Source organism: Cetorhinus maximus, chromosome 4 (assembly GCF_964194155.1).
Source record: "Cetorhinus maximus chromosome 4, sCetMax3.hap1.1, whole genome shotgun sequence".
NCBI lineage: Eukaryota > Metazoa > Chordata > Chondrichthyes > Lamniformes > Cetorhinidae > Cetorhinus > Cetorhinus maximus.
In genome coordinates this window covers 7,441,457-7,464,531 of record NC_135882.1, presented here as the reverse complement: position 1 = coordinate 7,464,531, position 23,075 = coordinate 7,441,457, and the positions used below count along the sequence as shown (strand labels likewise).

Below are 23,075 nucleotides of genomic sequence, written 5' to 3'. Positions count from 1 at the left end.
AGATATCGAGGAGATGTTTTCCCTTGTGGGGCACCCAAACTAGGGGCCATAAATATACCTCCCCAATAATCGCATGAGGAATTCAGAAAAAAATTTCTCTTCTCAGAGAGCAGTGAGAATGTGGAACTCGCTGCTACGGGGAGCAACTGAGGTGAATAAGCATTGAGGCATTTAAGGGCAAGCTAGATAAGTACATGAGGCAGAAAGAAATCGAAGGATATGCTGTTAGAGCAAAATGAAGAAGGGGAACAAGAGGCTTGTGTTGAATGCTGAGAGGATATTTCCCCCTGTGAGAGAGACTAGGGCTAGGGACACAGTTTGAAAGTAAGGGGTCTCCCATTCAAGACGGAGAGGGTCGTGAATCTTTGGAACCCTCTTCCCCAGAGAATGGTGGAGGCAGGGTCGTTGAATATTGAGTAGATAGATCCTTGACTAACAAGGGAGTTAAAGGTTATCGGGGGGGGTAGGTGGGAATGTGGAGTTGAGGCCACAATCAGATTAGCCATGACAGAGCCAGCACAGAGCAGTTAGGTCAAATTACCCCTTACTGTGCTGTAAAGCCTGAGGTAAAACGAGAGCATTTAGAAACAACTACATTCAAAGACTGCATGCAGCAATTATACGTAGCAATGAATAACATGTAACTTGGTGAGGATCAGTATATACAGTAGTTGGCATGAATGCAGAGCTGTATCGGTACCTTGGAGCATGATTTCCAAGGATATATTTGGCGAGGTCAAGCAGGATCTTTATTTTTAAAGTTCCATCCTGGAGAGAATTCTATGGAGAACCACAAGAGCCAAAAACATGGGGTGCAGGGTGACTTATTTAGGCGGGTTGAGATGCAGGGGTAAAGTCAGCGGTGGGTTTGCAGCATGTCGAGCTCCGTGTTGTGACAGGTTCCTACATGTAATACATCGCAGGCCATGATTACTCACAAGCGTAAAACTTCTTGAAATGGCGTCCTACCTTCAAGACAAAGTCAGCGAATCAGGTGGCACCCGGTTCACATTTGTTTAAAGGTGGCGTGCACCAGTCGGCTTTGTGCACTTGTGTCTGAGGCCAGCGGTTTTTCTTGATTAACTCTACGGCACCATGGAGGGGAGTAGGAGAATGGCAGCTTGCATGGAGGCTTGGGACCGGAGAGGGTGAGTCAGCGGTGAGGGAGGGTCTGGAGTGGGGTCGGTGGGGTGCATGGAGGAGTGAATTGGGAAGGGACTAGCATCCTGGATGTGGTGAAGTTGGTGGTGGGGACAGTCAGTCAAGGTAAGAAAATGAGGTGTCAGTACTGTCCAAATGTGTGTCCATCTCAGGGTGTTGGCCGACAGTGTCCTTACAGGGCTTTGGGTTGACCTACAACATTTCCATTATCCCCGCTGAGAGTGATCTCGGACAACGTCTTTTACAATGCATAGAAGGGAGGACCAGCTGAGCCTGCAAGTACAGCCCCCATCCCACAGAACGACGAGTACAGCACTGGACATCAACATGAACAATCAATGAAGAGTGAACAAAAAAACACAACATTGTTTCTTCCACAATAAAGGGAATGTCCCTATCTCCCAAGCAACCATTAATACATGCCAACCATGAAGCGGCCAGTATATTTAGCTCACTGACGAAGCTGGTCTCAACAAATAACAGTGATGTACACAGGAATAAAGTGAAACCAATGTCATATGAAATATTTGCAAATGACATTTAATTTTGAAAAACACCAATGCATGCCAACTTAGTGCTCGTATATAATGGTGTTGGGCAGGAAAGTTGTGGCTGTGAAGCAGAGCCTCCATATTTGTCCAGGAGACTCTTTTATACCCACCCGTAGCTGTTGCATCGCCAGCTGGTGGTGGGTTTTGCCACTGAGATGATTCTCCTGCTGCTGAACCACATGTCTTCTGTACACGAAGACAGCACTTTAAATTATAATCGTAATCGTGTTGGAAACAAGAAAAAGCGAGAGCGCGGAAGTGGTGCACATTTCCAATTCCACCATCGGGAACAGTGCGGCACTGATAAAACTCTGCCCCTTGTTTTCAAGTCCCTCCATGACCTCACCCCTTCCTATCTGTGTAATCTCCTCCAGCCTCACAACCTTCCCAGATAACTGCGCTCCTCTAATTCAAGCCTCTTGTGTATCCCCTATTTTATTGGCTCCACCACTGATGATTGTGCCTTCAGTTGCCTAGGCCGTGAGTTCTGGAATACGTTCGCTACACCTCTCTGTCTCTCTCTACCTCGCTTGCATTCCTTAAGACGCTCCTTAAAACCTACCTCTTTGACCAAGCTGTTGGTCACCAGTCCTACTATCTCCTTATGTGGCTCGGTTTCTTACTTTGGTTTATAATGCTCCTGTGAAGCGCTTTGAGATGCTTCATTATGTTATCTATAAGATGATGACGTTGAAATCCAGTGTCCTACAAGGAATACGCATTACACATAAGAGTCAAAGTCAATATGGGAAAATACTGCTCATCTCAGAAGAAACCATTTGGAATAAATGCCAGAAATTATGGACTAAGTTTCCCTTTCAAATACAACATTAATTTTCTGAACATTGCTGCATATTTATTTTGCACCAATTGTAAAATCAAGGATGAGAATATTAAAATGGAGGTCTTGCTTAACTGGGAGTCAACACGATCCAGAATCAAACAAAACACAAATAGCCAATATCTTGTAAATCATTGGCATAAGTGGGAGTGCTGCACTGTCGGCCTGAGGCCTGCCTTTCAGTGGCGGTGGGTGGAGGGATGGTGGTGTAGTGGCAATGTCACTGGACTAGTGATATTGGCTAATGCTCTGGGGACATGAGTTCAAATCCCACTATGGAAGCCAGCAGAATTTAAATTCAATTAATAAATCTGAAATTCAAAGCTAGTCTCAGTAATGGTGACCGTGGCACCCATCATCGATTGTAGTAAAAACCCATCTTGTTCACTAATGTCCTTTAGGGAAGGAAATCTGCATCCTCACCTGGTCTGGTCTACATGTGGCTTCAGACCCACAGCAATGTGGTTGACTCTTAACCACCCTCTGAAATGGCCTAACAAGCCACTCAGTTCAAGGGCAGTTAAGGATGGGCAACAAATGCTGGTCTTGCTGGCGATGTCCACATGCATGAAAAAATAAACAAAAAGATCCTACAGCCATTATTTGAAGAAGAGCAGGGCAGTTCTCCCCAGCATCCTGGGAAATATTTATCTTTCAACAAACATCTCTAAAGAGAGAGGATTCAGTCATTTATTTCATTGTTGTATATGGCAGCTTACTGCACACCAATTAGCTGTTGCATTTTCTACATTACAACAGTGACTACACTTCAAAAGGTACTTCATTGACTGTAAAGTGCTTTCGGGATGTTCTGAGGTTCTGAAAAGTGCAGTAAAAATGCAAGTCTTTTCTCTGATAAGATCGGTTGTTCCAGGCATGTAGTCAGTAAATGTATTTTAATTGTGAGTGCATCTGTTTTGAAAGCTTGTTGTGTTTTATTCTATCTTCACAGGAGAAAAGCCATACAAATGTATTCCTTGCGACTACACAGTGACTGAATCACCTCCACTCAAGTGCCACTCAGCCTATCATCGCACAGCTCCTCGGAATGAGTCTCAGGAAGACATTCCGCATCCCACCGACAGGATCCATGACCCTTTGCCTGATACACCAGGAATCGGTCTTTCTTATGGGGATGCAACTTGCCGTTTGGATGCTGAAGGGGTTGCTACGGCTCCTGGGGAATATTGTCCTATTTCTGAAGTACTGAGGGGACAGCAGGGAGAGGAGCTTACTGGATCTCACGGAGTCACAGTAAATATCCTTAAGTCCAACTCACCACCAGGTTGTCAGAACACTTCAAGCAGTGGAAGGAATTCAGGGTCACCTCTAGTGGAGAGGTCAAATCGCAACATTTTAAGCGTTGAAGGACCTTCAGACGATGCGGATAAAGTGCACACCAATGATACCAACACAAGTACAGCTCAGGATGAGTTTCCTTTGGATTTGACCTTAACATTTTTCAAAAACGTTACTTACAAGGATAATTTCTTTTTGAAGGGTTCACCTACCTCACCGCCACAGGATACGATGGTCACACATTTTTGCCAGTTTTGTAATCACACAACCCTTTACCCTGAAGTGCTCCTGATGCATCAGCGTGTCCTACACAAGCTAGACCTCAATAGGCCTGCTCCGAAATGGCTAGCCAAGAATGGGTTGAAAGCCATGAATCACGACTTGGTTGGTGTTAAGAGGAGTCGACGCACAGGCCCTCCTCTCATACTGAACGGTAAAGAGAGCTCTCCCACGCTCACCTCTAGACAGGTACATGCCCACCCTGGGTGCCAAAGACAATCACCTATGCCCGAAGCGGCTGCCTTGTTGTCAGGGATCGCCAGCCACTTACTTGACCCATCACAGCCCAGAGTTTCCCTCCCTCTTGCAGGTCCAGGTCCAGGTCCAGATTCTAACTGGTACCAGCGAGCAAACTGCCATAAGCAGTATGGTTTTATTTCAGAACAGAAAGTGCAGTCAAATGTACGTTTAGAGCACAAAACGTTACAAGCTGGTAATTTCGAAAATAAGTTTGTTAATGGGCATGCCACAGCTCTGAGATACGGAATGCCAACCAAGAGTATCACAAAAGATCGATTTTTTCAGGAGATCGGTGTGGTTGGTGCCATTTCTGCTAATCATGGCCAATCGTACCCAACAAACATCCAAGTCAGCCCAGAGCCAGAATGCCAGAGCTTGCCCAGAGCTGCCCAGCAGACTAAGCCTAAAGCTCTGTTTCAACCAGAGTGCGGGTCAGTAGGGGCAAGTGAGCTGGCGTCATCAGGGCACTGCGCGCAAGATGGCAAGATGAATCTATTGGTGCCACGCCGCTCCAGTCCAGCGGGACTCTCTACATCTTTACGCACTGTCGAGCAGGAGTCACCACCAGAACCGGGACATAGGACAAAGCACGTGGATGCTTTTAACATGCTGACGAGCTACGGTCCGCAAGATCTGTCTTCTTTATATCAAAGCTGGGGAGCGAACAGTCCCTTTGTGGATCCAAAACGTGAAACAAGTTAGTATCTCAGTCAGTTTCGAAACCCTACAATAAGTTGAAGTGCTTTCTCCCCCTCAGCAGGGAGGGATTCCTCTCAGATGGCTCGTTCGAGCTGGTTTCATCATGAATGTGTAGATTAGTAATCAATACACAATGAATTTAATCCTCAAGAATGGTATACCAGTGATTACCTGAAATTAAAACGGAAAATGCTGGAAGTGCTCAGCAAGTCTGGCAACATCATTGGAGAGGGAAACAGATTTAATGACCGAATTTGAAAAACAGAAAGGCAGAGTATTTCTTAAATGGTGAGAGATTGCGAAGTGTTGGATGTCCAAAGGGAACTGGATGTCCTTGTTCATAAGTCACTGAAAGCTAACGTGCAGGTGCAACAAGCAATTAAGAAGGAAATGGTATGTTAGCCTTTATTGCAAGGGGATTTGAGTACAGGATAAGGAAGTCTTGCTGCTGTTGTATTGAGCCTTGGTGAGACTGCACCTGGAGTATTGTGCACAGTTTTGGTCATTCTTATCCAAGGAAGAATATACTTGCCATAGAGGGAGTGCAACAAAGGTTCACCAAACTAATCCCTGGGATAGTGGGATTGTCATATGAGGAGAGGTTGAGGAGACTGGGGCTGTATCCTCTAGAGTTTAGAAGAATGAGAGGTGATCTCATTGAAGTGTGCAAAATTCTTACAGGGTTTAACAGAGTAGATGCGGGAAGGATGTTTCCCCTGGCTGGAGGTGGTCTAGAACCAGGGGACGCAGACTCAGAATAAGGGGGCAGGCCATTTAGGAGATGAGGAGGAATTGCTTCACTCGGAGGGTAGTGAATCTTTGGAATTCTCTACCCCAGAGGGCTTTGAGGGCTCAATCACTGAGCATGTTCAAGGCAGAGACCAATAGATTTCTAGATACTAAAGACATCAAGGGATATGGGGAAAGTGCGAGAAAATGATGTCAAGGTAGAAGATCAGTCATGATCTAGTTGAATGGTGGAGCAGGCTCGAGGGGCTGAATGGCCTTCTCCTATTCCCCATGTTCCTAATTTTGTGGCTGATGGTGAAGCCCTCCTCCCAGGACCGAAAGCGGGAGGGTATCCTCCTCCCATGGGCAGCAGGACCTGGGGTGGCATATTGCCACCACCAGCTGAACAAGAGGCCAGTTGGATAGCTCTTAAAAAGAGGCAGTACATGCGTGATGGGCCAAATGGCTTCCTCCTGTGGTGTATGATTCTATGTGGGAAAAGTGACACTGGAAAATACAACGGACTGAGGTATGGGCAGGAATCTGGCATTGCAAAACTACTACTTCCACATCTTTCTGCTCAGTATCACTGATGAAAGATCAGGAAAAAAAATTCTCGCCGAACGTTGGGAATCACAGTGTACATTATGCTTCTGTCAGATGTAATATTTGCCTACTATCTGTCCAGGGGGAGGCGATGGTGTAGTGGTATTGCTACTAGACTAATGTTCCGGGGTAATGCTCTGGGGACCCGGGTTTGAGCCCCACCACGGCAAATAGTGGAATTTTGAATTCAACAAATATCTGGAATTAAAAGTCAATTGTCATAAAAACTCATGAGGCTCACTAATGGAAATCTGCTGCCCTTACCCTGGTGTGGCCTCCATGTGACTCCAGGCCCACAGCAATGTAGCTTGACTCTTTAAAAAAAAAACTACAAGGGCAATTAGGGGTGGGCAACACCCACATCCCATGAACAGTTAAAAAAAAAATAACCTTCTCATATGTATGTTATACCTCAACAAATATATTTCCCGGTTAGATCATTGCTGCTGCCTTCCTGCTGTTCTCTCTTTTCATTCGGCCAGAAACACAAACGTCTCCGCAGTTCCTGCAAGATTTCTTCTTTTACATCCTTTGATGGGATGTGGGCGTCGTTGGCAAGTCCAGCGTTTGTTGCCCATCCGTAATTGCCCTTGAACTGAATGGCTTGCTTGGCCATTTCAGAGGGCAGTTAAAGTTACTGTGGGTCTGGAATCACCTGTAGAACAGACCAGTAAGGACATCAGATTTCCTCCCAGAAACCAGATGGGGTTTGCTTGACAAATCAACAATAGTTTCATGGTCACCATGACTGAGACTAGGTTTCAATTCCTAGTTTCCAATGCTATTCATTGAATCTAAACTCCGCCAACCTGCATGGTGGGATTTGAGTCTACGTCCTCAAGAGATTAGCCCAGGTCCCGGGATTACCAGCGACATCACCGCTATCTCCCCTCTGTGCTGTTCACTGGCAGACAAAATTAGAATTCAAATTCTGCTTCCCATCACTCTCTCACCAAAGCTTTTTCTGATTTCGATTTTGATGAAAAGAATCAGCAAACATGAAACAAGACACATTTAATGAAGGTTACTAGATCCCCTTATTTTAAATTTTAAAAAATGTACCAAAACGTCAATTTTTTTAATATTGGAGGGTTATTCTGTAAACATGAACATAAGGCATTTTGTCACATCAAATGGAGAAGGGGACAGGGTGGGTACCTTAGTGCTTTACTGTAATACACATACAGTACCTATTCCAACAGGATTCAATACCCGACCTCTCTTCCAGGAGAGATAAATAATTTTGCTGATTAGTTAGTGCTGCCTGGGAATGGTGGCATGGTGGTTTTGTTACTATACAAATAATCCAGAAGCCTGGACTAATGATCCAGAAATTTGGGTTCAAATCCCACCACCAGCAGGTTATAAATCTGGAGTAAGAAGTTAGTGTCAGTAATGGCAACCATGAAATTACTGAATCGCCATAAAGACTCCACCTGGTTCACTAATGTCCTTGGGGAAAGGAAATCTGCCAACGTTACCTGGCCTGACTTACACGTGGTTACTCAGAGTTTCGATAATTTCTGTAAAGCACCTTTGAAGTAGCGAAACACTCGAGGTGCTGAACAAGAATGTTACCAAGTTTAAAAATTGCCAGTTAACCACAGGAGAAGATATTGGGGCGATGACCAAAAGCTAGGTCAAAGAAGTAGGCTTTAAGGAACATCTTAAAGGAGGAGAGAGAGGGGCATAGGGGTTTGGGGGGAGTGGGGGGGGGGAATTCCAGAGCTTAGGGCTCAAACAGAACGGCCACCAATGGTGGAGGAATGAAAACTGGGAGTGCACAAGAGGCCAGGATTGGAGCAGTGCAGAGATTTTGGGGGTTTAGGGCCCGAGGACATTACAGAGGCAGGAAGGGGCAAGGCCATGGAGGGATTTATAAACAAGGTGAGGAGCTTAAAATTGAGTTGCTGGACTGGGAGCCAGTGTAGGTCAGCAAATACAGGGGTAATGAGTAAAGGAGATTTGGTGCACATTAAGATATGGATAGCATAATTTTATATGAGCACAAATTTATGTAGGGTGGAAGACGGGATCCTGACCAAGAGAGCATTGAAATAGTCAAGTCTAGGGGCACCAAAGGCATAGATGAGTGCTCCAGCAGCAGATGAGCTGAGGCAGGGTGGGATTCTGACAATGTTATGCAGATGAAAGTAGGCAGTCTTAATGATGGAGTGGACTAGTGTTGAAAGCACATCTTGGGGTCAAACACAACACAAAGGTTTTGTTTTATTCAATCATGGATTGTGAGTGTCACTGGTAAGGCCAGTATTTATTGCCCATCGCTAATTGCCCTTGAGAAGGTGGTGGTGAGTTGCCTTCTTGTCCACGTGTTGTGGGAACACTTACAGTGCTGTTAGGGAGGGAGTTCCAGGATTTTAATCCAGAGTCAGTGAAGGAACGGCGATATAGTTCCAAGTCAGGATGGCGTGTAGCTTGGAGGGGAACTTGCAGGTGGTGCCCTTGTCCTTCTAGGTGGTGGTGCTCACAGGTTTGGAAGGTGCTGTTGAAGAAGCCTTGATGAGTTGCTGCAGTGCATCTTGTATCTGGTACGCACTGCTGCCACTGTGTGTCAGTGGCGGAGGGAGTGGATGTTTAAGGTGGTGAATGGGGTGCCAATCAATGGGGCTGCTTCGTCCTGGATGGTGTCAAGCTTCTTGAGTGTTGTTGGAGCCACACCCATCCAGGCGAGTGGAGAGTATTCCATCACACTCCTAATTATTGCCTTGTAGATGGTGGGCAGACTTTGGGGAGTCAGCATGTGAGTTACTCACTGGAGAATTCCAAGCCTTTGATCTGCTCTTGTAGTCAGATCTCTAAAGGAGATTACGTAATAAATTACTTTTTTCTTTTGAAATGCAAATGAACAGTCAGTTGGAGAGGAGCACAATCTTCCATCAAGTTCAAACATATCCTCTAACAACAAGTGCTGTGTGACATGAAAAGATTGCCAAGAACCCAGTGCATTGCGTTACTTTCTGTGTCCATTATAGTACCTGCTGCAGCCATTTAAAACTTCCTCCATGTTTCCTGTTGCTAAGTAACACTGTACACCTGTTGAATGCTGTGGTGTAAGTAGCATCCGGCATCATTGCGACAATAATGACAAAGAATGGGACATCCCTCAACCTAAAGACAGAGACAGGAGGAGGCCATTCAGTCAATCTTGTCTTTGCTGGCGATTTGACTGAGTGATCCAATTATTCCCACTCTCCTAGTTCTTTGCTCAGAGTTAGATATCCTGGTTTTGTTGAAACTGTTCTGAATTACAGTAACCATCTCATGCTTTCTGCTTTTGCCACACTACATTTGATGCCTTGCTGTCTTTGATCAAAGTGAATTTAACCCCTCACCCATTCTAGAAGAGAGGGAGAATGCTCACAGGAGATGCCAATTAGGGAAAGGAATATTTGCAATGCTGTAACTTAGTATAATCTGTAAATGCAACTGTGCAGTTCACAAACTGAAGCTTTATTAGGATAAGTTGAAATAACAGCTTCAAATGAGATGTTAAACCAACATGAATAAGTTCTGAGGGTTTCTCTGAAACATTTGTTGTTCAAATGCCTCAAAAGCATTGAGAAGATTGAGGTCCGTGATTATTTGGAATAAAAATCTATAGTGCTGAACAGATTTAGAATACTTTCTTAATTCCATAATCCTGCATGATTCGCTTCAGATGAGTCAGTTAGATATTATGTTTGATAAAGAGGTTTTATCCTTGTTTTAATTGCTCCACCTCTGGTGGCCGTGCCTTCAGCTCCCAAGATCCCAAGCTCTGGAATTCTCTCCCTAAACCTCTGCCTCTTTCTCTTTCCTCCTAAAGAGTCTGCATGTAGCTGACCTCTTTGACCAAACTTTTGGTCACCTGCCCTAGTGTCTCCTGATGTGCCTCGGTGTCCGATTTTGCTCCTGTGAAGCCCCCGGGGATGTTTTACTACTTTAGAGGGGCTATATAAATGCAAGTATTTGTTGCCATTGTTTTATTAAACTTAGCAGGTTTTGCCGAGTAATTTTTGTCACTAGGCGGGAAATGCTGTCAGAGGTGCTGAATTCACACAGGAACACATGGAGGGAAAATGATTCGTTCCAATAATTCTTTGACCTATGTTACTGTTTAATGGCCAACAGAAAGATTATGAAACTATATATTGCAGGATATTAACCTGCCCATGAACAGTGCCGTTTTGAATGCAGTAGTATTCTCATTTCTCAAAGTACAGAAGCAGAAATTCTCTTTCCTCTTGAGCTGTCTTTTGCGATGACTCATTCATATGTGTCTGCCGAACTTGTGCCTTGAAGGTCTGAGCTCGGAGAGGTTGCGATGGGCAGGGAGAGGGCAGTGGGAAATTTGGGGAGCCCACATTTTTGCTTCGTCTCCAAGGCACTCGCAGCATTGCCCGTGCTCACGTCCCATTACTTGTGCGACTTCTCTCTGCTAGTTTGACTGCTGGACGAGGCTGGGCGGTGGGCTGAAGAGTGGGCCCACCTACTCTGAAATGCACACACCTGACATGCCTAGAGTGGGCATCTCACGGGGCACGATCATTTAATTCAACATAATTCATGCAGGCTCTTGGTTCTGAGTGTGCCTACCCTGACAGAGGTTACAGTGATGAAGCCTGACAGTTGTCATCTAAGGGGCCTGAAGGGTAGCCTCACGTAACGACACATTAGACATACTAATGATGTCTCGTCCTGTAATGATGCTTTTTTCTCTCAACTATTCCTCAGTGATCACAGGGGTACTAGCAACTCAGACACAGCACGGAGACTCTATCTGTGGAAAGAGTTTCAGCCAACCCAGGCAACTCAGGACACACGTGAAGTCTCACACAGGTAGGGATTCTCTCCGTTAGGCTCTACCAGTTCCTATTTTTATTTTAGTGCTGTCCCATATTTCATTATTAAAGATCTTCTCTCCCAGTCTGTACCCATCTTGTAAAAATAACCCTGTCTGCAATTGACAGACATGTGCAAACTCTTCTAGGATCTGTAATACTAATTAATTTCTGTAGTTAAAAACTCCGTATGTGCCGTAAGCAAATGCCATTGTTTCTTGGGCTGTAAAGTAACCTTTTACATATTTATCAGCTGTCATTGTCACAGTTCAAATTGGACATGTAAATGAATTCATTTGCCAACAGCATTATGAAAATGAAGCATAGATAACATCCATTTTAATATACTTCAGCATTCCCACAAAGTTCAGCCTCGATTAGCGACACAGCTATTATAGATCTTCCTGACCCACTGATCATTGGCCTTGCTTTATGTTTGTCCAGGTGTCTTAAACTTAAAAGAGCTATATTTCCTTTTCTTTTTTTTTAAAACAAAAAATTGTCTTTGTTTCCACCAACTCCCAAAAGTTATGGTTGTTGTTTCTGTGTTGCCTTTTACCAAACTTTCCTGTCCGAAACTCAAAACTGGCTCTGCAGAATATTCTTTTCATACACTATAGGGACGAACCCCTTAGGGAACTAACTTTAATTTTGCCCGTGGTTTGATCGATTTGTTTTTTTTTTGTCTATGTTTTAAATAAAAGGGTTAGGGTGGCGCTATGTGGAATACCAACCAAGTGTCAGCAGAAGATATTTTTTGGGTCATTATCAGCCAAGCTGGCCCATTTTGGAACAGTATCCCTGGCTGCATGAGCCTGCGCTAAAAACAGTTTGTCTGGAGGTTGGTTAAAGGTTGGGGGTCAGTTGGTTAGATGGCTAGAGTGCGATACAGAGTGATGCCAATGGCATGGGTTCAAACCCTGTACCAGGCCTGCCTCCTTGACTTGCCCCATGTTTGCAGAGTGGTGCCCCAAAAGCTACATATAACCAACTGTCTCTCTCTAATAGAGCTTCTTACTTTAGTTGTGTCAATATCACAGGCGAATACCTATATTCTGCCAACGTTTATATGGGTAGCGCTAGCTAAACCAGGCCTGACCTGCTAAGATGGTAGTCCTGATAATGAAAACTTTTAAATGGAAGTAATCTAAAGATGGGTCTGAAAGATTTCCAGTGATGGGGCCGTGACTATTTCCTTTAGCAGCTTGTTCCATTGTGGGATTGGCCATGGGAAGGAAAGATCATTGTCGCACTGTCTTAGAAACAAATGGTCTTTGTAGTTTGTGTAGATGGTTACCTTGAGTTTTGTCAGAGAGTGGCCTATGGTCCTTTATGGTCTACGGCTAATTACTAATTAAAGGGGGGAAGGAGAAAGTGGAGACGTTCAAGATGTAGCAGAGTTTAACGGGCAGTGTTGTTCTAGAATCAAGGACTTCAGATTAGTCTCCTGGACCTGGTCTGAATTGCTGACCCCGTGAAAACAAAAATGGCAGCCTCACCCCATCACTGAAGTCACTTCAGTGACATTGGAGGGAAAGAGACTCAAAATGGTGAGTCTGTGGGCCAGCAAATTGACCTCAATTTCAAAAAAGGTGATGCAAGAGAAGGTTATGGGTTCAAGCCCCACCCTGGAAATTTGAGCCCATAATCTGGGCTGACCCCCAGTGCAGTACTGAGGGAGTGCTGCACTGTTGGAGATGCTGTCTTTAGGATGAGATATCAAGCCAAGGCCCTGACTGTCCCCCTCAGGTGGATTTAAAATATCCCCTGACACTATTTTGAAGAAGGGGAGGGGAATTCCCCCCCCCCCCCCCCGCCCTCCACCCCCCCCCCCCCCCCCCCCCCCACAACCCCCACTTTCTATCAACATCATTCATCTGAACATATATCCCGTTGCTGTATGTGGGAGCTTGCTGTGTGTAAATTGGCTGCTGCATTTCCTACTTTGCAACAGTGACTGCACCTCAAATGATAACTCATTGGCTGTAAAGCATTTTGGAACATTGTAAGGTCATAAAAGGTATTATAGAAATTTTGAATAAATCCACTATTTTCAATTACAGAGCGCACTTCCTCTAGACTTGCCTCCCTGTTTTTAAAAAACCCATGCCTATAGTTTAATGCTTTAATGTTTCTTAAAAACTAGAAAAAAAATCTGTGAAATAATAAAACAGATATTTTGAACAATGGAAACAGTGTCTTCTAAATATCAAAACTAAACAACAAAAACTTAAATTTAATAGCACCTTTCACAAAATCCCTCCATGTCCTTGCCCTCCCTCCAGCTCTTCAATCCTCCAACATATCCATGCTCCTCTAATTCTGGCCCCTGACATCCTTGATTTTAATCGTTCTACTATTAGTGGCCATACCTTCTGTTGCTTAGCCCCCAAGCACTGTAATTCCCTCCCTACACCTCTCCACCTCTCTTTCCTCCCTTAAGACACTCCTTCAAACCTACCTCTTTGACCAAGCTTTTGGTCACCTGACCTAATATCATCTTACGTGGCTCAGTGTGAGCCTTTGTTTCCTAATGCTCACGTGAAACACCTTGGGCTGTTTTATTGGCCGGGATTTTCCAGTCCCGCCATTGGCATCCTCACAGGCGGACCGGAAAATCCCGCCCATCATGTTATTATTAGTAGGCATCTGTGCCTTTTAGGAGACGATGGACTGCGCCCAGGGTGTGTGTCACTCCTGGATTGAACATCGTCTGTTGTGGCTGCAGAGGCCGATTCATCAGTGGCAGTCCCTCCCGCGGCTGGCACAGATGCATAGCGTTGGCCCGAGGTTGACCGATGTTTTTTTTCCTTCCAGCGGGCTCTCTTTTCCGCTATCTGGTCATTTCTGTTGTCCTCTGCTTTTCCCACACCCTTCCTGACTGCTCATCTCCAGGCACTCCAGTCAGCAGCGAGGGCTTCCCATTTATCGACTCCAATCCCGGTCAGTTTGAAGTTCAGCTTGCAGACATCCTCGTATCGCAGATGTGGGCGACGTGTCGGTCTTGTGCCGACAGCAAGCTCACCGTAGAGCAGGTCTCTGGGGATGTGACCGTCATCCATTCAGCTCCCATGACTCAGCCTGTCATAATGTTGAAGGCACTACATAGATATAAGTTGTTGTTGTTAATGAGGAGGAACGGATTTAATTACGAGGGCAGGTTGCGTAGACTAGGCATTTTATTCCCTAGAAGATTAAGGAATGATTTTGTTGATACGTTTAAGATGATCAAATGGGGGTTGGGTGGAGTCCCAAATAAGGGGGCGCATAACCTTAAAATTAGAGCTCCACTTGTCAGCAAGCGTCTCTCCACTCAAACAGGAGTGGAAATCTGGAACTCTTCCCCCCTCCCCCCCGCCTCCACACGCCACCGCCCCCCCCCCCGACCATAAGTTGTTGAGGCTGGAGATCAACCAAAACTAAAATTAAGCAATTTTTGTTAGGCAAGAGTATTGCAAGTTACAGAACCAAAATGGAGAGCTGGGGTTAAGATGCAGATCAGCCATGATCTAATTGAGTGGCAGAACAGGCTCAAGGGACTGAATGGCCTCCTCCTGTTTCTGTGTTAAGACAGTTGCCCACCTACCCTGATAACCATTATAAACTGTCCATGGCTGCACAGTGTATGAATTGGTGTAGTCAAAAAGTAAGAGTATATTGGATGCTTTAGCATTAGCAATTTATGCACTGGATGTTTTAAAATTCAGCAAATGCAGTCTTTAGTTATAGACAGTCATTAAGAATGAAGTCTGCTGGTTAAGCCTGCAGTGGATTTAGCTTGTGAAGAAGATATCCGTATATGATATAAGACAGTCAGATAAGTAAGTGCATCATTATAAGTGTGAATGATGCATGGGTAAGCCAGAGTGATGAAAAGTGACAGAGGCCAAATGGTAAGTAATGCAAGCACCGGGCACTCTTACTCAAATGTTTATAATTAATGTTGTCAGTGATTGCTTTCTTCAGCATAAATGTTCAAATTAAAAAGGGCAGTGGCTCCAGGCAGCTATTAGCACACTCTCCAACTCTAAGTGTTGTATTAAATTGCTATTTTCTGGCCACAAGCTAACTGTCTTAGTAGCTGGTATCTTTTGTGATTGTACTGTTAAATTGCTGTAATAGCTTCAAAAAAATCAGACTTGTGTCCTCAGTTGCCAATATAACCTCGTTATTGCTGCACGGGATCTGTGGCAAAGGAGCATTCTAGGATAGAATTACAAAGTATTTACAGCACAGAAAGAGGCCATTTGTCCCAACTGGTCCATGCCAGTGCTTATGCTCCACATGAGCCTCCTCCCATTCCTTCTTCATCTCACCAGGTCAGCATATCCTTCTATTACTTTCTCCCTCATGTACTTACCTAGCTTCCCCTTAAATGCATCTATGCTATTCATCTGAGCTACTCCTGTGGCATCGAGTTCCACATTCTAACCAGTGTTCTGCAGAGGTCTTGTCTCTGAGTGCACAACTTAATATTGTAAGCTGTTTCCAAGATTAATTAATAACCTCCCAAATGAATTAGCAAAATTCAATTATGTGTAGCCTAGCCTCTGATCAGAGCTCCAATTTTACTTGTCACAGAGACGTGCCCACAGATTGGGTGGATATTGCCCTGTCACCTCTTTTCGAGAAGTCCCCCCAGCATCTTCTGCCACTCAGGCACTTGACAGGCCAGTGGTGGGCCTTCCCCATTGATCAGGACCCTGGGAGCAGTCCCGCCCACTGAGAGCTGTCAGCCAATCAGAGGCCGGCAGCTCTTCGGTACTCAGCAGCACCACCAGGGAGGCGGTGGCTGCTGCTGGTATGACATCCGTCCAAAACTTCTGATCAGGAAGGGACCCAAACACAGGCGAGTGATGGTGGGAAGGGGGTCACGGGGTGGGAGTCATGGGGAAGGAGGGGTTGGCAGCAATGACAGAGGATGGCTTTCATTGATTCCCCCTTCCCGATGCCGGGTCCCCCAATAAGTGCCTTTGAATGAAGGACCCACCCGCCCCCCAACTTCTCGGAAGGCCTCAAGCAAACGCGCCAGGGTTTGTTTATGATGCTCTCAGCCCGTTGCTGGGTTAATACCAGCGGCGGCAGGATGAGGCCTTTAAGTGGGCATTAACTGTCCAATCCTCATAATTGGAGGTGGGGCAGGAAGGCTGTCCACGAACATTCGCAAAAAGGTTGACGATTTTGAATGCGCAATTTGAGTTAAATCTGTATGATTTAATTGCCGTTACGGAGACGTGGATACAGGGTGGCCAAGATTGGGAACTGAATATCCAAGGATATTCGGCATTTAGGAGGGATAGGCAAAAACCAAAAGGAGGTGGAGTAGCACTCTTAATAAGGGATGAGATCAGTACATTAGTAAGAGAGGATCTTAGATCGAAGGATCAAGATGCAGAATCAGTTTTGGTGGAGCTAAGGAACAGCAAGGGGCAGCAAACATTGGTGGGAGTTGTTTATAGGCCATGAAACTGTAGTGCCAATTTTGAGCACGGTATAAATCAGGAAATTAGAGATGCATGTAATGTGGGTAATATAGTAATAATGGGCGACTTCAATTTACACATAGACTGGGTTAACTGAATCAGCGCTAATGCTCTGGAGGAGGAATTCCTGGAAAGTGTACAAGATGGTTTTCTGGAGCAGTACGCTGATGAGCCAACTATGGATTGGGCTATTTTGGATTTAATGTTGTGCCATGAGAAAGGGCTAATTAATAACCTTGCTGTAAAGGGGCCTTTGGAAAATAGTAACCATAATATGATAGAATTTTGCGTTAGGTTTGAATGCGATATAATTCACCATGAAACCAGGATGTTAAGTCTGAAGGAAGAAAAATTATGAAGGTATGAGGGCAAGTTGGTTATGGTGGATTGGGAAAATACACTCAAAACACTTGATGGTGGACAGGCGATGGCTAGTATTTAAAGGGGAGAATTTTCTGTGCGTCGGGCGGGCCAGTCGGGAGTGGGCGCGGGCGGGCATGCGCCGCCATTTTACGTGGGCAGGCCAATTAAGGCCCGCCCAGCGTGACGCGTGGCCGGTAGCGCTCAGCTCTACCTGTGCGAGCAGGGGGAGGAGGGAGAGTTGGGGTCTGCACTCTTTCGCATGGAGCTGCCTCAGGGAGATTAAGTACATAATAAAAGCTCAGAAATAATGATGTTAAAAATTATTTAGACATTTCCCCCTCATGTGCCAGTGTCACATGAGCTGGGACATGTTTATGAATTGTGCAAAAAATATTTATTTATTTAATAAAACCTTCAGGAAACCTCATCCCGCCCTTGGTGAGGTTTCCTGAAAAACGTGAAGGCCGCTTTGGCTCTTCGTCTGCCCCCCGCCAACCTTAAGGTTGGACAGGCAGCATTGATAAGTGCTTAATTTGGGTTTTTAATGGCCTTAATAGGCCATTGACAGTTCAGCGGGTGCGCAACCACCTCCGGCCCACGCCCACTGAACGTAATTTCTAAATGACGTGTGCCCGACGTCACCACGTGCCATTTTACCCATCGGCGGGTCGGGCCTGCCCCCGCATGCCAACGTCAAAATTCTGGCCAAAGAAATACTACAAGGGTCTACAACAGATATACATTCCTCTAAAGCACAAACACCCAAAGGTAAATCAATTATGGTTAACGAAAGAAGTTAAATGTTGCATTAGATCAAAGACAATGGCTTATTAGCTTGCCAAGGAAAGGGGTAAGCCTGAGGATTGGGAGCAATTTAGAACCCAACAAAGGAGGACCAAGAAACTGATTAGGAAAGGGAAAAGAGAATATGAATGCAAACTAGCGAGGAAATTAAAGGCAACCTGTAATGGCTTCTTTAGGTATATGAAAAGGAAAAGATTAGCTAGGACAGATGTGGGGCCATTACAGGTGAGGACAGGAGAATTTATAATGAAGAACAAGGAAATGGCGGAGAAACTAAACAATTACTTTGTACCTGTCTTCACGGAAGAAGATACAGAAAATCTGTCAGACATACTAGGCGACCCAAGGACTTGTGAAACCGAGGAACTAAAAGAAATTAGCATCAGTAAAGAGGTAGCACTTGAAAAGTTAACTGGATTGAAGTTTGATAAATCCCCTGGACCAGATGAGTTTCTTTCCAGAGTGTTGAAGAAGGTGGCTAGAGAGATAATGGATGCATTGGTGGTTATCTTTCAAAATCCTATAGATTCTGGAAAGGTTCCTGCGGACCGAAAAGTAGCAAATGTAACCCCACTATTTAAGAAGGGAGGAAAAGGGAGAATGGAGAACTACAGACCTGTTAGTTTGATATCAGTAGTAGGGAAAGTGTTAGAATTTGTTATTAAGAATGTGATAACTGGACATTTAGAAAAGAATGGTAAAATTGGGTAGAGTGAACATGGATTTATGAAGGGGAAATCATGATTGACAAACTTATTGGAGCTTTTTGAGAATATTACTTGTAACATAGATAAAGGAGAACCAGTGGATGTGCTGTATTTGGATTTTCAGAAGGCTTTTGATAAAGGCCCACAAAGAAGGTTAGTAAACAAAATTAGAGGGCATGGGATTGGGGGAATCATATTAGTGTGGATTGAAAATTGGTTAACAGGCAGAAAGCTGAGAGTAGGATGGCAGGTTGTTACTAGTGGGGTACCGCAAGGATCATTGCTAGGTCCACAGCTGTTTACAATCTATATAAATGATTTGGATGCGAGGATCAATTGTAATATTTCCAAATTTTCTGATGACACCAAGCTGGGTGGGAATGTAAGTTGTGATGAGAATGAAAGGGGGCTTCAAGAAACCTAGCACAGGCTAAGTGAATGGGCTAGAACATGGCAGATGGGGTATAATGTGAATAAGTGTGAAGTTAATCACTTTGGTAGAAAAAAACAGAAAGGCAGAATATTTCTTAAATGGTGAGAGGTTGGGAAGTGCAGGTTTCCAAAGGGACCTGGGTGTCCTTGTTCATGAGTCACTAAAAGTTAGCATGCAGGTGCAGCAAACAGTTAGGAAGGCGAACGGTACGTTGGCCTTCATCGCAAGGAGTTTTGAGCACAAGAGTAAAGATGTCTTGCTGCAATTATATAAAGCCTTGGTAAGACCTCACGTGGAGTACTGCGAACAGTTTTTGTTCCCTTATCTAAGGAAGGACATACTTGCCATAGAGGGAGTGTAACGGAGGTTCACCAGAATAATCACTAGGATGGCGAGATTGTCTTATGAAGAGAGATTAGGGAAACTGGGTCTGTATTCCTTAGAGTTTCGAAGAATGAGGGGTGACCTCATTGAAACTTACAGAATTCTTACAGGGCATGACAGGGTGGATGTAGATATTTCCCCTGGCTGCTGAGTCTAAAACCAGGGGACATATTCTCAGGATAAGGGGCAGGCAATTTATGACTGAGATGAGGAGGAATTTCTTCACTCAGAGGCTGGCGAATCTTTGGAATTCTCGACCCTAGAGGGTTGTAGAAGCTCAGTCATTGAGCATGTTCAAGACAGAAATCGATAGATTTCTGGAGACGAATGACATCAAGGGATTTGGAGATAATGCGGGAGAGAGGTGTTAAGGTAGGTGATCAGCCATGATCAAATTGAATGGCAGAGCAGGCTTGACGGGCTGAATGGCCGACTCCTGTTCCTATGTTCCTGCCCTGGACTTAACCCACAGCCTACTGACTTAGAGGCCACCGAGCCACAATGAGGTGTCAAGGAGGGAGATATTATGAGGGATGACCAAGAAGTAGGGGTTTAAGGAGGGTTTGAAAGGAGGAGTGTGAAGTGGAGAGGCAGAGGGGTTTAAGGAGGGAATTCCAGAATGTGAGACCTAGGAGGCTGAGTGCCTGGCCAGCATTGGCGTGGGAATTGGGGAGTAGGTGATACGCAGGAGGGGAGTTGGAGGAGCAGAGGTTTGAGGGGTAGTTGAAGGTTTCAACAGCAGATGTGTTGAGGCGGACAATGTTACGGAGGTGGAAGTGGGCAGTCTTTGTGATGGAGTAGATAATGGGCTGGAAGCTAACCCTGGGTCGAGTAGGATGGCAAGATTGCAAGCAGCCTGATTCAGTGATTAAAAATAGAGAGAAAACCGCACAGTGACAGACGGTTAAATAGAAAGCTGCCAGGGCAGACTTCCACCCACAGACACAGATGCACTTGAAATGATTTTGTTTAAGTCACGCAACTGAATTGAGTGAGCCTGACCATAAGCATTTCACAGACAGATCAACACCCAAGATCGGACTCATTTAATTTAATCAGGGCAGCCTGTCTTCAAGTAATAATAAGACAGAAATAACACACTGTGCTTCCACTCATCAGTTGGGTGTTTCACTTGACTTAAACAAAAATAACTCCTTAAAAAAGTCCCAACTAAAATGAGCTCCCGACTGGCAGGAATTCCTTTCCAGGGAAATGAATGTTTTTAACTGAAATAAGGAGCGAGCTGGTTACAAAGTTTGAATGCCACACGGAGCATGGAAAAGAGCCATCAGTACTTGTTTTTAACCATTGTTCCATTAATGAGAGATTTATAGATCCTGGGCAACCTTTGCCTGGTTTGTGTCAATCAGATGGTACGTCCGTGGCTTTGCCATGTGTGGAAGTGGGGATAAGATTGGGTCCTAATTTTGATCAAAATACCTCCTTGGCTTCTCCGGTGTTTTGCTTCTCTTGAACACCAAATGGTTCTCACTATTTTTACATGGGGGTATGTATCACTTTGTGCAAACAAGCAATCTTTATATATACATATTTAAAAATAAAAATAGAGCACGTTTAAAACAAAGTTACTACAGTTGAGGCCTCGAGCAGATCGTGCAAAGAAACCACAAGTGTCCTAAAACACTTTATATTGAAATAATCTACTAATGTAGCCTCTGATCAATGGCTCTTTCACATGTGTTTGCATTAGAGAGGAAAATTACCTACGCAGACATCCCGTAAGGCCAGTTAGCAAAGTTCTCTGACTAAAAACAACTGTTTAACAAAAACTAGTGCACAAATACTTGGGACTGAAGCCAATAAAAATATCATTCTCCATCTGCCCTGAACCCAAAGCACACAAAGTAATAAGCCATGTAGCATTCCCAAGAGGTGAAATTGCTTCGACATAGATCATTAATAAGGGCTTTCTGCATGGGAACTGCCGAGGACGGGATTGCTCTAAGAGGAGTATGGTCGTGACTGACATGAGCATACATCGAGGAGTTATTTCCTGCAAAAAAGTGGCAGGAGCCAGCTATCGACCTAGTGACTGTCCATCTCAAGGTTAAAAAGTTAACGAGAGGGCGCCCGGTTTGTTTACTGAGACACAATGAGGGCACTGAGACTCTGGAGGTGCAGTGGAATGAAGCTAGTTACTGACACCAGAGGCTGGCCGGCTGGAGAAATTTGGAGTTATTTAGCCTTTTAAAGGAAGTACAGCGAGTAAAAGGGAAACCTCATAGTAAAAAAAATTGATTGTGGTAAACAGGGTGGAAAAGGAAAGAATCCAGCACACTTCTGTCAAGTTAAACTGGGACACAAAGACAAGGAGGCTAAAAGTACAACTGGCAAATTCCTGATGTCAGAAAATTCTCTTTGTACAAAGAATGATGAATATGTGCAACAGACGTCCGGTTAAAAGGATAGAGGAAAAACACCATGTAATCTATTACAGTGGGGCTTACCGCATAGAGAAGCTGAGTGGCTTTCCTCATACATACAATCATCTAAATTTATGGTGCATAAGGAGGTCATTTGGCTCATTGAGTCTATTCTGGCCAAAATAGACCAGAATATTTTCGCCCAGCCTAACCCAACCTTCCAGCTCTTGGTCTATTGCCTTGGATGTTCCTTTGGCATGCTGTGACCTACAAGTGCTTTTTAAATGCGATGATGATTTCTGCCTCTATCGCCCGTTCCAGGCAGAGTTCCAGGCTCTGGGTGAAAAAAATTCTCCTTACCTGCCCTCTAACCGTACTTTAATTCATACCTACCTTGTGAACAGTTTTGTTTTCAAATATGACAAATGTTCCTTACGACTCTGTTTTTTAAATTTGACCCCATGGCTTCTGGATTAACCTCAAAAACCAACACTTGAAAAAGGTCAAGGGTCCTTTGCTTGCACCTTTAAAAATGTCGCCACAAAATTCTTAAAGGGACATGCATGCAGCGCCTCCTGTTTTCCCTTGTACCCTCAATGAGTACTGCTGTGGGCCATAAAAACCAAAGGTAATTTCACAAGATCTTCATTCATGTGGCAAACTCTTCAACCAATCAGATCCTATAGTCATTTTCTGTGGTCAGATGTGGAAATAATTGTTTTGATCATCATTTATCTTATGGAATGCATTTAAAGCCAGCTATTCACATCTGAGTATGTAGCGAACTGTAGGTAACGCTTAAAGTAATAATAACTCAGCAATCTCCTGAAAAAGAAACCCTACCCACCTTGAACCTGCCCCACTTCCAGTTTTAACAGAGGGGACAAGAGTCAGGCAACAAATCTGCTTGCAGGAGATGGGTTAGTCATTTAAATATTATAATGGGTCTGTAAACCTTCATTTGATAGTCATTTTATATCTTAACTCATATCAGTTCAGTTTCCCTGGCCTTGTGAAACCCGGCAGACAAAAGGAGGCAATAAGTGCTGAACCCCTGAGGTAATTGTCTTTACAGCGCTGCTTATGGACCAGGAGGAGCAGGAGTGGTTCCTCGAGGCCTGACAACCCAACAAGCTACTTTATAGCCCATGCACCACCCCACCACAATCTGTCTGCTCCCCTCCCTCACCACCATGGGACCCGGTGAACACAAAGGAACATCAAGCCCCCACCAACAATCGAACCCTCCCCGACTACCATCAGGAGCGCGC

General features: G+C 44.6%; 1 protein-coding gene across 3 annotated transcripts in view; it reads left to right on the top strand.

The window, feature by feature from the left end:
• znf516 (zinc finger protein 516) overlaps positions 1–23,075 on the top strand; it is a 77,861-nt gene that overhangs the window by 28,731 nt on the left and 26,055 nt on the right. For 2 of the 3 annotated variants that reach the window (XM_078539895.1, XM_078539894.1), the window contains exon 2: positions 3,506–5,068. In XM_078539895.1, coding sequence (XP_078396021.1) covers positions 3,506–5,068 — 1,563 coding nt within the window. Of the gene's footprint in view, positions 1–3,505; positions 5,069–10,231; positions 10,291–23,075 lie in introns of those variants that run through there. The other variant, XM_078539896.1, reaches the window with a different exon arrangement.